The sequence below is a fragment of the Pelobates fuscus genome, chromosome 11, assembly GCF_036172605.1.
Source record: "Pelobates fuscus isolate aPelFus1 chromosome 11, aPelFus1.pri, whole genome shotgun sequence".
Taxonomy (NCBI): Eukaryota; Metazoa; Chordata; class Amphibia; order Anura; family Pelobatidae; genus Pelobates; species Pelobates fuscus.
Window position 1 is genome coordinate 140,295,048 of NC_086327.1, and position 15,959 is coordinate 140,311,006.

The following is a 15,959-nucleotide window of genomic DNA, read 5'->3' on the forward strand; positions in this document are numbered from 1 at the left end:
TCTGAGGAGTGGCCACGTGAGTTGTCCCTAAGGGGCAATGTAAACACTGGATTTTTTCTGAAAAGGCAGTGTTTGCATGAAAATGCCTGCCGGGAATGATTATACTCACCAGAACAAATACAATAAGCCATAGTTGTTCTAGTGACTTTAGTGTCCCTTTAATAGCCATGTGAAAGGGAATCTATATTGTGATTCTAACCAGTCTAGATTCACAAGCTGAGCAATAAGGCATACGCTGAAATATTTGCTTGGCATCGGTACTAATTAGACGCAAGTAGATTTCTTTTCATTTCAGGAGATTTAAAGGCTTTTCACGTTTTCTTTCTGTAATTTGCCAAGCTTATTGTCCGGGTATGTCTCAGTCCTTTGCTGACAGCTCAGAGTCACGCAGTGATGCCATATGAACAATTATGTTTCTATGATGCAGTTTTGGAGACTGGCAGCAATGATACAAATTTACAAAGTGTCTCTGCATGAGACAAGCTGATGTCTCTGTTATATGTGTGACAGCAAATGACAAACTGCAAGTACAATATGCTTCTAAACAAAACACTTTACTGATCTACATTTAAAAACTGAACACATCAACATTTACACTTTTTAGTTATGTTGTTAGGGGTAAAGTAAGAGTTAACGTTATTTTCTGTGGTTCTTGTCATTGTGTACAATTCTCATCCAGTGAAGGAGAGGATTGATCACAGCCAAGTCTTGCGTTTCTTGCAGGTTGCACGTTTACTATCCTGGTTCATACAAGAGAGGCTGCCACCCGCAATATGGAGAAGATTCAGGTGATTAAGGTAAAAGAAATATAAACGGCTGCAGTTTCTGTCATAACATTTCATTGCGGACGCACGCGGGTTGGAATGTCTTCCTAGTTTATGTAGAAGCTGAATTAAAAGGCACAAAAAATGTGTAAAACTGAGTGCTTCAATTGACTGGACCACACAGCAAACACATCCTGATATGTTTATGGTAGATTCTAAATCCTGTGTTAGTCCCATTATGCTACATTAAAGAGAGGCACGTTTAAAGGGAGTTGTCCAAACCTGGGGGGCAATAGGATTATAAACCTTCACCTCACAGAGCAGCAACAATTTACAGCAACCCCATAGCATATATTTTTTTCCCCCATGTTTAATATTTATTAATTTTCAATCATGTAAGAAAGACATTGGGATACAGAAGAAAAGAGTGGGAGGGGTATGCATGTTCAGGTTTCACACTAAACAGGTGTAACATGTGGAATTGCATTTCCCAGGCAATATATACAGGTGTTACAATGAACATTCTAGTATAATGGGCGATAGACCTGTAATGCCGATTAAGTTATACTTGTCATGTGCAATTACTATTGCCTGTAACCGGGTTACTTCTAGGGTGGAGTTGTGTGTCATGTCTGTGTCTTGTTGGTCCCTTGTATGTTGCGTAACAAATCCGAGGTGTATGGGTAGTGGAACTGGGCATTAGGGGGCGGTATGTTAGCGCTCCGCTAGGTTAAAATATGTTGTCTACCAAGTTTCCTGAGGCATTCAAAGGTCAAAACTGTATATGGGGGTGAGATGACGCTGGATGTCTAATAGGTCATGTAAGGTTTTTTATTTCCGTTTTGTGGGCTAGCCACTTCACCCATTTTTTATCATAGGTGTCAGGTTGCCCATGTAGTCTATATGCCATCTGTTCATAATCTGCTATGGTGTCGAGTCGATTCCAGACCTCCATGGGAGTCGGAATGTGTTTGCTTCTCCAGTGCGCAGCTATGTTGAGAAAAGCTCGGGGGACATATGGAGCAAGTAGTATTCTGGCGTAAATGGTATCTTACGGATTGCTACCAGTTTTATGGTTTTTCTGATCCTCTCCCAAAAGCGTTTCAGTAATGGACATGGCCAGAATATATGTAGAATGTCGCCTTTGTGGAGTTCGCACCTCCAGCACGTGTGTGGGACAGATGGGTACATGGTTGACAACCTCGTCGGTACTAAGTACCATCTCATCAGTATCTTATTGTATGCTTCCCAGTGAGAGAGGCTGTGGGATGCCTTTTTCGTCATCTGCATGGCTTGTAGCCAAATTGGGGTGGGAACATTAATATTGAGATCCACTTCCCATTGCTCTATGTATTTGTGTCCATAGCATATATTTTAATGTGAATCAAAAAAGAAAAAAATGTGTCGAGCCTTAGGGTGAAACACCCTAGAATGCAAAAAAAGGGGGATAACATCTAAACAGCGAATTACAATCGCCAAGAAATGAGCAAAAAACAAAAAGGATGCATGTCTACCTACATGGTGTATAATGTCTAGAATGTAAAATGTAACTTTTATTGTGTTATTTAAAATATAATGGGTGACTAGAAAAATAATAATAAGAAAAAATAAAAGTAGTGGCTTGTTTTAAGAGACTATATTAGTCAAGAGCCATGGTTCATGTGCTCCGTGGATAGGTACAGAGAAACATGTAGCACTTAATGAAATGTGCTGTAAGATATGGCCACTTAATATCGCTGTATGGTTTGCTGGCCATAGGTAATGTTGGTTGATGTAATCTGTGGATTAATAGAGAGGGGCGGACAGCAGGTGAGTGAAAGAAGAAGAGATAGAGTGTGGAGCTGTGTATTGCTGATATTTAGTATTGCTGTATTTGTCTAATCCTGAATACGGAGACAACTATACAAGGTACATGCAAGGAGACGGCAATAGCCGTACAGGATTAATGCAAAGAAGTACTAAGTGTTTGTGCAGTAAGTTACTGCTACTTTGTAAAAAGTTAAAAAATAAATTGTATCTAATAGAAAGTTCCGCTAGGTAATACACAATAGATCCAAACAGGAAAAATGCAAATAATTAATCAATACTGCACAGCAAAGGATGACTAGTGGATAAATCACTAGTGCCTTTAAGGGCACTCCTTAGCAAAAAAACTGCTCTGAAGATGCACCCCCTACATTTTACATTATACACCATGCAGGTAGAAATGCATCCTTTTTGTTTTTTGCTTTTTTCTTGCCAATTATATTTTAACATGGTTTAAAAAAAAAAAAAGTGATCTTTTATTTCCCCAGGATTAAGTATGGGTTTTTGAGCTTTATTGTAGGAGAACAGCTGAAGTTGTTTTAAACGTTTATCATTTAAAAAAAAACCATTATTATTCTGTGCTGCTGCTGTTGTTGTCATTGGTAGTAGTGGTCATGAGAGCTGGTGCATGATAGGAAGTAGTCGGAAAAGGAAAAAATATTTAAGTGTAAAAAAGATTCACGTAAAATAAATAAGGTGGTTATTATTAAACTGGGTGTAAAACAACCTGTTTATGGTTACACATCATATAGATGTAATAGAATATATTATACATACCATGAGCTATTTAACCCCTTAAGGACACATGACATGTGTGACATGTCATGATTCCCTTTTATTCCAGAAGTTTGGTCCTTAAGGGGTTAAACCTATTCACTAATTTTATGGCAAGACAGGAGGCTTCATATTTGCTTTATCTTTCTTTACTGAACCTCCCAGCAGCAAAGGAACAGTTAACAGTAATGTAAAAAGTTCAACCAATCCGATAGTATAACAGTATTATATGATGTCATCAAACTCCTCCCATATCCTCTTTCTTTGCTGCTTGCCTCCCAGGTGAGTCTACTCCAATTATATTGCTGTATCATTTAACCTTTAATACACTATTTCAATTAAAAAATGTATTACAATGGTCAAATACCTTTAACACTTTATTCACTTATCACTTTAACAACACTTTCTGTGGAAACATTTATGCTCTATTTATTTTATTTCATTCTATTCAATCTTGGACTACTTTGTCAATTTCCTATTAAACTTTATTTAGGTTTCCCCTTTAAATCGCAGGAGGTTTTTCCTCCTGCGACTCATTACTGCTTTTTACTATTCTCAGTTTCGCGCCCTCGCGTTACCCCGCCCGTTCGCATCAGCACTTAGCAAGTGCATTGTTTCCCGCCCTTTTGCTGGCGGCGGCCATTTTATTTGCATTCCAGTCACCAGAGCAGCGATCAACTCGCCTGACTTCGGATCTGGTAAGTACTATTTTCCTCTTCTGTTATAGCACTTTAAAGTGCTAATACCTGAATTTCTTTTAGTGATTTTTTCCCCCCTTTTATTTCCTTCTCAGGATTTTTTCCAACACCTGCTGTATTATCATTGTTGTTACTAAATAAAGGAAGGCTTTGTGGGTGACCCCCACCATTTTATTATCTGCCACTTCATTATATTGAGTGTCTTTAATATCAATTCTTAAGGTGTTTTTAACACCAATATTACTGTTCAGGGTGACCCCCTTATACAAATGCACTATAATTAAAGTGATACAACACTTTAATATCAATTCTTAAGGTGTTTTAACACCAATATTACTGTTAAGGGTGACCCCCTTATACAAATACACTATAATTTCAGTGATACAACACTTTAATATCAATTCTTAAGGTGTTTTAACACCAATATTACTGTTCAGGGTGATCCCCTTATACAAATGCACTATAATTAAAGTGATACAACACTTCAATATCAATTCTCAAGGTGTTTTAACACCAATATTACTGTTCAGGGTGACCCCCTTATACAAATACACTATAATTTCAGTGATACAACACTTTAATATCAATTCTTAAGGTGTTTTAACACCAATATTACTGTTAAGGGTGATCCCCTTATACAAATGCACTATAATTAAAGTGATACAACACTTTAATATCAATTCTTAAGGTGTTTTAACACCAATATTACTGTTAAGGGTGATCCCCTTATACAAATACACTATAATTAAAGTGATACAACACTTCAATATCAATTCTCAAGGTGTTTTAACACCAATATTACTGTTAAGGGTGATCCCCTTATACAAATGCACTATAATTTAAGTGATACAACACTTTAATATCAATTCTTAAGGTGTTTTAACACCAATATTACTGTTCAGGGTGACCCCCTTATACAAATGCACTATAATTAAAGTGATACAACACTTTAATATCAATTCTCAAGGTGTTTTAACACCAATATTACTGTTAAGGGTGATCCCCTTATACAAATGCACTATAATTAAAGTGATACAACACTTTAATATCAATTCTTAAGGTGTTTTAACACCAATATTACTGTTCAGGGTGACCCCCTTATACAAATGCACTATAATTAAAGTGATACTTTATTACTACTCAGTGGTGAACCCCACTGTCTATGGTTATAATTAAGTGGTTAACCCCACTGTTTACTATCATAGTGGTACAACCCACTTGTGTATATTTTAGTGGACAACCCCACTAAATATTGAGTGCCGCCTACGTATTAAACTACACAAATATTTTGGGTGACCCCCATCTATACTCTGAAATAATTTTGGGTGAACCCCATTCAACTCCATTCTTTCAAATTAATACACTAAACTGTTGTTAAGCTCGCTATATCCCAGGTACTAATGAGCCCGCTATATCCCAGGTACTCAGAGCCTGGTTGGTTTCAACCATTGCAGATTCTATCCCCAAGGCATTAGCAGCCTTTCATGAGAAGACTTCGGCCGAAGTCACCCTTACTGCACGTCAACTCTCTGATTCCGAGGACTCTCAACCCTCGGATCAGGAGGTTACACGCAAACGCACCTGGAATGGGGAGAGTAGGTCTGCGGGCAAGGGCAAGGCTCCTGCCAAGTCCCAAAAATTGATTGCCACTCGCCCCGTTCAAGCTAACTTTAACCCCTTAGAGGGTCTACATCCCACACGTTAGACGGGGTTGACGATTATTTCCTTGGATATTCTGGTGAGGACCCCTCGGCGAATGCGCTAGGGGATACCCCATCGGAATTTGTCAAGGAAACCTTTCTCACACATAAAGATCTAGATGCTATACTACCTAATCAAAAGGACCCGATTCAGACATCCTTCTGGATGCTTCGGGTGATCCTTTATTTGACCCCAGGGTCATCAGACACCCACGGTCAGCAGAATGGGCTCCACCAGAGCACATTTCCAACTTTTGTAAAATGTGGTTATGCAAACCACTGGACAAAGAAATTAGGGCAAAACTCAGAGCCGAGTGCCCTCGACCGACCAAACACAGTTAGAGAGTGGGCCCAGAGAGCCTTATGCTTACTAGGCAACGCTAATGTGGCCATGTCCACTGAGAGACGCTAGGCGGCACTGTACAAACTGGATGCAAAATTAGCCAATCTGAGCTCCCGAGAACTGGGACCAGAGGCAATGGATTACTGTTTGGGGACTCGTTCATGAAAGACCTTTCCAAACATGTAGCGGTGTTCACCACCCTAAATAAGGCCCAATCCTCCTTGCGCAGGGTTTTTCGTTCTCAGTCAGGCCGTTTTTCTGGGAGAGCTGGACGTTATAGAGGCCGAACGAACAGCAGAATCGCCTTCACAGGCTACAGGCCTCGCCCCTCTGAAAACTATTGGCAATCGGGACAAACCCGACCCTACCACAGGCAACTATTCACTAATAGAGGGTCTATCCGGGGACGTGGATCGGCCTTCCTACGCAGAAGAGCTGCTCCAGGTAATAAATCTCCCTTCTTTCAATGTACCGATAGCAGGTCGATTAAACAGTTTTTCCAACAGTGGGAATTACTTTCTCAGGATCTATGGATCCTACACACAGTCCAAGGGTTCAAAAAGATTTCCTTTCCACCCCTTCCAGGACACCCCACCTACACCACTACAGATGTCTGCAGCAGACAACCTGACACTACAAACCGAACTGCGCAAGCTAGTAAAAAAAGAGCCAATAGAGAAATCCCCTTTCCCGCATACTTTTCTAAGCAACATTTTTTTTTTTGGCCACAAAAAACTGGAGACCTACGCCCAAAAAAACCTGAATCACTTTGTCAGGTATCGCCACTTCAAGATGGAGGGCATCCATCTACTCAGGGACCTCCTTTGCTTGGGAGATTGGTTCTCCAGCTTCGATCTCAAAGACGCATACCTCACAGTTCCTATTGCTCGCAACCAACGAGCTTTTCTTCAATTCCTCTGGCAAGAGGAAATCTGGCAATTCACATGCCTCCCGTTCGGACTATGCTCCGCACCATGATGTTTCACGAAACTGATGAAACCAGTGATGGCGCTACTCCGATCACAGGGGATTCGATCCATCATATATTTGGATGACATCCTGATAATGGCACAAGACATTCGCAAATTGTTATCAACCCATCAGATTCGCTTACGCGATCTGGCCCATACGATAGGCCTACTGTCCGCCTCTATCCAAGCCATTTACCCAGGACCTTTACACTACCGAGCCATGCAACGGCTCAAGACATACTACCTACACCGTTCCACCTCCTACGATCAGTACATCCAACTGACAGACGAAGTTCGTATAGAACTTCACTGGTGGCTTCACAATATGGAAGCCTGGAATGGCAAAGCCATCTTCGGATCACAACCAGATTTCATTCTGGAATCCGATGCCAGTCTCCTGGGATGGGGCGCCACATGCGCCCAAGGGTCCACAGGGGGACTTTGGTCCCCATCCGAACAAGCACTGCACATCAATTGTTTGGAATTGATTACAGGATCTTTCGCAATTCGCAGTTTCACGAAAGACTGTTTCAACTGTAGTACTGCGCATGGACAACGTCTCTGCAGTGCGCTATGTGAATCGGTTAGGAGGCTCCCGATCCAAGCTACTATCCGATCTGACCAAAGATCTTTACCAATTCTGTCTAGAACGGAACTTATCTATCAGAGCGGAATATCTTCCGGGCACGGACAACCTAGTCGCGGATTGGTTCTCTCGTCATTGGAGGGATGTAAGCGACTGGCAATTAGACCCCCGCGTGTTCCACCAAATTCATTGCCTTCGCGGGCCCCTTACACTGGACCTGTTTGCATCCCGTCTGAACCGCCAGACGGAAGCCTTTATCAGCTGGCTCCCAGACCCCAGTCATGGGCAGTCGACGCCTTTCTACATCCTTGGCCGGAGACAGGAGCCTATGCGTTCCCACCTTTCTCCATGATCCAACGCACCCTCTACCGGGTCAAAGCCCTAATAGTGACGATAGTCATTGTCACTCCACTAAGGATAACCCAGACTGGGTCAGCTGGTGTTTTTCAGCACCTCTGACGATCATCCTAAATTTTCTGTCTACCCTATTTGATCAAGGTAAATCCTATCGATCAATTAATGTCTATAGATCCACTATCTCTGCGGCCCATAATCCCATTGACATTGCGTCAATAGGGAAACATCCTTCAGTCTGTAGACTTTTACGAGGGATCAGGTTAGCCAGACCCCCTCTTCCTAAATACTCCTGTTTCTGGGATATCACTCAAGTCTTTTCCCTTTTTGAATCCTGGACCGCTAATGAAAATTAGCGAACAAAACTAATTCTTCCTCTGTATTCTACCTTACTTTCCTAATAGACAGTCACTCAGCGTGGCAATCTGCGTAAGGCATTATTTAGATGCCACCACCACTCTACGCCCCCCTACGGGACCCCTCCTCGTGTCTTATGTAAAACCACACAAACCGGTATCCGCACCCACCGTCGCACGGTGGATCAGATGGATACTAGCGCAAGCAGGCATTGACTCAAATTTTGGCGCATATTCAGTCAGAGGAGCAGCCACATCCTCAGCCTTTCGCGCGGGAAGCTTCCTCTCAGACATTTTGTCATCTGCAGATTGGTCCAGAGAGTCCACATTCCGTACATTTTATTTCAAACCTATGACACATGCTGCATCTTCTATCATATAGGAGCGTTAAAACAGCAAATATGAAGCCTCCTGTCTTGCCATAAAATTAGGGATTATTCTAGCTTTAGTGACTGAATAATCTAAATTTTATTAATGACAGGAGGCGAATATTTTCCCCCCCCTTCTTTATTTTCACTTTTTAACACCCGCCCAGGTAAGTTACTATGCATTCCAGTCTACTGGTTACACACACTTTATACACCATCTGCCATAGGTTCTAGCCATAACACTTCTAATCTAATGTTTGAAATATTCAATATTATATTCAAAGAGTAACTACAATTTGTTCTTAACATACATGCCATAAATTGCATTCACCTAGTATGAGAACCTATACTCTCACGTCTCTTCTCTATTCCATTAGTGTGAAAAATACCTACCTTTGTATATACGGCTCCTTCAAGCACGCTGAAGATTCCACATGTTGACTACTTCAGGACTCCAACTTAGTCCGCAGTTCATCGTTACAGTTTACACGGTTGACACAGACATATCATCGACCACAGCAAGAAAGAGGATATGGGAGGAGTTTGATGACATCATATAATACTGTTATACTATCTGATTGGTTGAACTTTTTACATTACTGTTAACTGTTCCTTTGCTGCTGGGAGGTTCAGTAAAGAAAGATAAAGCAAATATTCGCCTCCTGTCATTAATAAAATTTAGATTATTCAGTCACTAAAGCTAGAATAATCCCTAATTCCTTACTTCCTCTTTGTGGGGCGCTCTCACTGCAGGACTTTCCCTGGATTCTGGCTGATGAGCAGGATGTGCACATGCAGGAACCTCGTCTGATTCCTCTCAAGACTATGACCTCTGACATATTAAAGGTGAGAAGCCCTGCATATCATTTTCCCCCATTATATGCCACATCGATCTCCATTATCAGAATTCATCTTGTAGGCCGATGACCTCACTGTGATATTCACAATATAACCTATTGACAATCGGAAGTAGTTGGATGGAAGGTGTCCTTATGGATGTTCTTCTTCTAACTCGACATTCTCCTGAGGAAGTCCCGACAGTATGAATGAGAAGAAGCACATCTATCAGGACACCTTCCGTCTAGCTACTTTATCTGCATTCCTACATAGGGTATAGTGGCCTCCAGGAGTCGCGACCGGAGGGGCTCCCACTATAAGTTGGACTGATTTTAATTTTTGTAGTCAGTATTGGATTTTGTTCCTTGTGGGAGATTTGTGTGTTATATGCATAAGTATTTTTTATGTGATTATTCACTTTTTAATTGAGCTATTGTAAAGTTAATTTTAGATTTTATTAAAGACACGGAGGCTCATATTATGCATAACTCTTTCTTTATTTCCTCAGCAGCAAAGATAGAGGAATATAAATATTGTCAAAAATGACAGAAAAAACTGTATAGGTACACAGGCAACCAATCACATAACAGAGGAAGTAACTATATAAGGCCTGTGTCTCCCACAATCCTCATCTTTCTTTTCTGCTTCCTCAGACCAGCTAAGTACCTTACTGTTGCTCTGGATGTTTCATCATTTATTGCTATTTTGCATGTTTTGGTTCTTATTGCTGTGTATTGACTGTGTTTGCACTGTCCTGTGGTGTGCCTGGTGGGTTTCCCCTTTCTATCTCCCCGCCGCCGGGGAGATTCCCTCCCTTGTTCCCCTGCTGCTGGCTTCCCTTCTGGGTGCTCGCGCGCAGTTCGTGGGCGGCTTTTTGCCACGGTTTGCTCTTGCCGACCGCAGCTCTATAGCCCTCGCTCTCGCGGCCTGCGAGCCGCGTGGGTAAGGTGCACGCGCGCCTTCCCCCAGGGTGTACTGGCCACGAGCGGTACACGCCGGCTTCAACGTGCGGCGGCCATTTTGGAGGCGGATCTTACTCGCGGACGGTCTTACTGCTCTCTGCGGCTTGCGGTCAGCCTGCTGCCCGCCTCTGCAGTCCTCTGGGTCCCCTGGGTCTCCTGGGCACACCTGCAGCACACTTGTTGTTTTCTTCTGCCTGTGGGTTACTCAACCCTGTTGCTATCTTCTTCAACTGGTTAATGCAAATCGTTTTTTCTACTACATTCTGTAAGTATTTTTCCCTACCAATATGCAACACAGGGATGAGGGCCCAGAGGGCCTTACTGAGACTTTTAATCAGGATATTCCTGAGGGTAATGTGGCATCCCAGGAATTCCAAGCCCTCTTGGATGCCACTATGGCATCATCCTTGCAGAGGGCCTTTGCCTCTGTCATGGGAGCAGTGTCCACATCGTTCTCCCAGTCACTGCAGAGTATGATTTTGCCCTCTATGGCGGCTCCCTCCCTCCTAGGTGATGGGACCCCCCCGCCGGCCCCTGCCATGCCTGGAGCCCGTAAGGCGAAGGCTAAGCCGAAACAGGTCAGCTCCCACTCCTCGATGCAGGTTCTACCTGCCATGATGGACTCGCTTGACGCGGTCACAGAAGGCGCGCCTCCCACGCGCAAAAGAGCCCCTGGCCAGGCTAAAAAGGCTAGATTGTGGAAACGGGCTAGAGCCCTGGATGATGGGTCGGATACCGACCGGAGTGTGGAGAATGAGTCTGACGCTATGGAGTACGACTCCTATGATAAGGGAGAATCGGGTGAGTATTTACCCCTTACGGGTGTAACCCCCTCTGGGTCCTCTGCCACTACTAAGGGTCAAGTACAAGGCCCCACTGGGGATAGTAAGACGCTGTTTGACCCTCAGGGCAACCCCCTGTTTGACCCAGACGACCTCCGCCATCCCCAATCAGCAGAATGGGTCCCTCCTGAACATATCGCCCAATATGTGGCCCGCCGCATGCGTACCCCCCTGTCTAAGGAGGGTCGCAATAAGTTGCGTGCCGAATGCCTCAGGCCTTCCCTCCCGGGCTCGGCCTGCAAGACTCCTGACATTGACCTCCAGATTGCCCAGTTCCTGAATAAGTCAGTCTGGAAGCCCAAGAAGGGCCTGGACTACTCCCTTAAGGGTTGTCAGGACAAGATCTTGGATACCCTGGGCCCTTTTTCGAAACTGTACGAGCTGCTTGATGCCACTAGAGCTGGTGATTCTGTTTTGGATATCGATGTGGCCATTGGTTGGGTGCAGCGGGCTATCTGCCTTTTGGGGAACGCAAATACCGCCATGTCCTCAGAGAGGCGTAAGGCGATCCTCCTTAAAATCGACCCTAAGTTAGCTGTCATGACGGTGGTGGAACCAGGTCCATCCGATGAAGGGGTGTTATTCGGTAATACCTTTGTTAAGGACCTGGGGTCATATGTTAAGACCTTTACGGCCATAGACAAGGCCCAAGCGAACATGAAACGCATGTTTGCACCCAAGGTTTTCAGAGGGGCCGGGCGTAGCAGGAACCGTCCACCCGGCCGTGGTTTCCGAGGCTCCTTCCGTGCCTCCAGAGGTTCCTTTTTCCCATCCCGGGGATTTCAAGATCCAAGGTTGCCTCCTTTCTTCCCTGCCAGAGGGAGATCTTGGGGCTCCAGATAACCCCGCGGTGCCACTTCGGGCAGACGTCCTTATGGTGAGTACCCTTTCTTCCCCTCTCGCTCATGTGCGGGTGGCGGGAAGGCTGGCCTTGTTCTATCAGGGGTGGGCAGATATAACTTCAGATGCTTGGGTCCTGCAGTGTGTAAAGGGTTAACGCTTGGAGTTCGTTTCTCTGCCTGTCCAATTTTTTATCCCCATCGAATTGTCCCTTCCGCCAGATCAGGACGAAATGATCTCCGCGGAAGTTGAGGAGATGTTATCGAAAGGTGCCATAGAAGAGTTGCCGCTTGCCGCTCCGGGCTCTACGAGCAATCTCTTCCTGGTACCAAAGGAAGGGGGCGGGGTCCGCTCAGTGATAAATCTCCGTCCTCTCAACGCGTTCCTCCGATACCAACATTTTCAGATGGAGGGCATACACTGCCTCAGAGACCTCCTTCGGAAGTCGGATTGGTTGGCCAAGTTGGACCTGAAGGACGCGTATTTTACGGTCCCGATCGCGGTGGAGTACAGGGATTACCTACACTTCACCTGGCACGGGAGGCGATGGCGTTTTACCTGCCTGCCGTTCGGTCTTTCCTCTGCTCCTTGGTGTTTCACCAAGATCATGAAGCCTGTGGTGGAGTTCCTCCGTACCCATGGGGTACGACTGATTATTTACCTGGACGACATTTTAATCATGTCCCAATCCAGAAACCATCTCCTAGTACATTTGGAATGGACGATCGATCTACTTCAAAACTTGGGTTTCATGATCAACTGGGACAAGTCGGTCCCGATCCCGGCCCAATCGATGGAATTCTTAGGTTTCCAAGTAGACTCCATCCGCCAATTCCTATACCTACCGGATTCCAAGATGAAGGCCATCCAAAAGGATGTCGTGTACCGGACCCGTCCATCAGACAGTTGGCACGTATTATCGGCCTCCTTGCTGCCTCCATTCAGGCGATATTCCCGGGTCCGCTACATTACCGAGCCCTCCAACGGCTCAAAAGTTCGCACCTCCGGTCAGGTCATTCCTACGAATCTCTGGTACGACTAGACGAGGAGTCCAGGGACGAACTGGTTTCGTGGTTGGCACACATGGAGGCCTGGAACGGAAGGTCCATCTTCGGTTCCGTCCCGGACATGGTGATAGAGTCCGATGCCAGCTTACACGGCTAGGGGGGGTTTTGGCAACGTTTCCACAGGAGGCAGATTTTACGAAATAGAGAGATCCCTGCACATCAACTGTTTGGAACTTTTGGCAGGGGCCTTCGCGATTCGCAGCCTTACCCCAGGACGGGCGAACTGCTGCGTTCTCCTCAAGATGGACAACGTGTCGGCAGTACGTTATATAAATCACCGACGGACGCTTTTCTCCAGGAGTGGCCGTCGGGCCACCTGTATGCATTTCCCCCATTCAACATGATTGCGTGAACGATCTCGAAGTTGGTTCGTCACGATTGTTGCCTGACATTGATCACTCCTCTATGGAGATCCCGACCATGGTTCCCATGCCTGATGGAGTTGTCGATAGACTACCCCCGGTTGATCCCGAGAATCCAGGACCTCCTTCTGGATCCGGACGGGAACTCACACAGATTGGTGCTACAACAGCAATTGCCTCTGGTAGCATGGCTCCTTTCAGGGGAACCTGGGTTGTCCCGAATGTTCCGCGATCAACTCTCCTGCTCCTCGATAACGCCTGGGCTCCCGGTACGAGATCAGCTTACCGTGCTTCATGGAATTCATGGTCTAGTTGGTGCATGGAACGGGCAATGGATCCCATATCTGCCCCTCTCCATCTGATCCTGGAGTTCCTCACGCTCCTGTTTGATTCGGGCAAGGCATACCGCACGATCAACCTTTTCCGCTCGGCTATTTCGGACGGACATAGTGGTTTGGATGGTTCACCGGTCGTCAGACATCCTTTTGTATGTCGCCTTCTCAAGGGTATTCGCCTCGCTCGTCCTCCTAAATCTCGCTTCTCTGCCTTCTGGGACGTCAACGTGATATTACAGTTCCTATCGTCGTGGTATCCTAACCATGGACTGACTCTCAAGCAATTGTCCTCCAAACTAGTGATGTTACTCTGTTTGATTTCGTGTAAGAGGGTCTCCGACGTCAGGGCCCTTGATTGGGACGCCATTGTTTTTACCCCTGAAGGTGTTGCTTTCAACATATCCAGAAGGACTAAGTCAGCATCCACCTCGTTTGTGTATCCTAGATTCCCGGAGTGTCCGGCACTATGTCTAGTAGAATGTCTGATGGCTTATCTGGACGCTACGCAGTCTCTTCGTTCCTCAGATCTGCATCCCTTATTCGTTTCTTTTAAAGCGCCTCACTGGCCTGTTTCGACACCGACTCTGGCATGTTGGGTGCGCTGGCTTTTATTTTCAGCGGGAATAGACACCTCTATCTTTACGCCTCATTCCGTACGGGGTGCTATGGCTTTGAAAGCATCTGCAGTCGGCTGTCGCCTGGAGGACATTATGCGAGCAGCGGACTGGTCTCGAGAATCGACCTTCCGCAACTTCTATTTTAGACCTATTGAACATATCGCATCTCAGGTGATAGCACAGCTTTAAACTTGCATAATATGAGCCTCCGTATCTTTAATAAAATTCCCAGATTTTACTATTAACATGACGTAAAGTCATGATTTTATTAAAGACACAGAGGCGAGTATTATTCCCTCCCACCCTCCCGGTGTGGGTCTAGAGGTGAGATGCTGTTGGACTCTTCAGGTACGTTACAATTCGGTCTGTTTTTGATGGGAATTGCGTATGGTATTTATATCTTATATTATATTTTATGGTTTTCAGATTTCAGTTTTTCTCATTTCTCTCTCTCTTTTAGTTTGAAGGTATCGGTTTGTTTCCGTTTCCTGTTCTGGCCAAGTGGGATATCGTTCTTCTTACCTGGTCTTTGGTTTTCGCAAGAAAGAGGAGGATTGTGGGAGACACAGGCCTTATATAGTCACTTCCTCCGTTATGTGATTGGTTGCCTGTGTACCTATACAGTTTTTTTCTTTCATTTTTTACAATATTTACATTCCTCTATCTTTGCTGCTGAGGAAATAAAGGAAATAAAGACTTTGCGTCATGTTAATACGTAGTAAAATCTGGGAATTTTTGTTTTGCTGTTCCTTATGTATCCTGAGTTTTTAGAACAAGCTACTAGATTGGAAACTATTTTATGGTGTCTAGCGCCCTCTGGTGGAATTGTAGCATCTGTTTTCCCTATATTCACACTTTATTACAGTTTGTATTTTGTTAGTTAACTGCGTTCACACCATGTGTTTTTACAGTCTGCAATATCTTATTTTAGATGCAACTTTATGTAGAAGAGCGAGCACAGAAAAGCACTTGATCTCAGCTAGGAACCTGAATTGTGGAGATGCCTCACTCGAGAAGTCTCTGAAACATGTCTGCTTTCATGGTGCTACGGAGAATGAGCCAGCTTCCAATGTAAATAACAGATTGCCACGTACAAATGGAGCAGCCAAAACTATATCTCTAACAGGACTGGATGGCAGTCTCACTGCAGAGCTCTGAAACTATATCTCTAACAGGACTGGATGGCAGTCTCACTGCAGATCTCTAAAACTATATCTCTAACAGGACCGGATGGCAGTCTCACTGCAGAGCTCTACGTGTCTTTATCTTAAATACTAATCTATGGCTCGAGCAGTATGTACTTACTACATAGACAGAACAAGGAACGGTATAACAATGCAAAGAAGAGACTATTTTAAGGCACATCAATCAATTCAA

The 15,959-nt window shown here is 44.5% G+C and overlaps 1 protein-coding gene across 1 annotated transcript in view; it reads left to right on the forward strand.

Annotated features, from left to right (window-relative positions):
• The window catches only part of MAD2L2 (mitotic arrest deficient 2 like 2), a 38,520-nt gene extending 22,766 nt beyond the window's left edge, over positions 1-15,754 (forward strand). The window contains exons 7-9 of the mRNA XM_063436028.1: positions 724-797; positions 9,474-9,566; positions 15,514-15,754. Of these exons, the coding sequence (XP_063292098.1) occupies positions 724-797; positions 9,474-9,566; positions 15,514-15,555 (209 nt within the window). The 3' untranslated portion in view covers positions 15,556-15,754. The remainder of the gene's footprint in view (positions 1-723; positions 798-9,473; positions 9,567-15,513) is intronic.
• Positions 15,755-15,959: the final 205 nt, after the last annotated feature.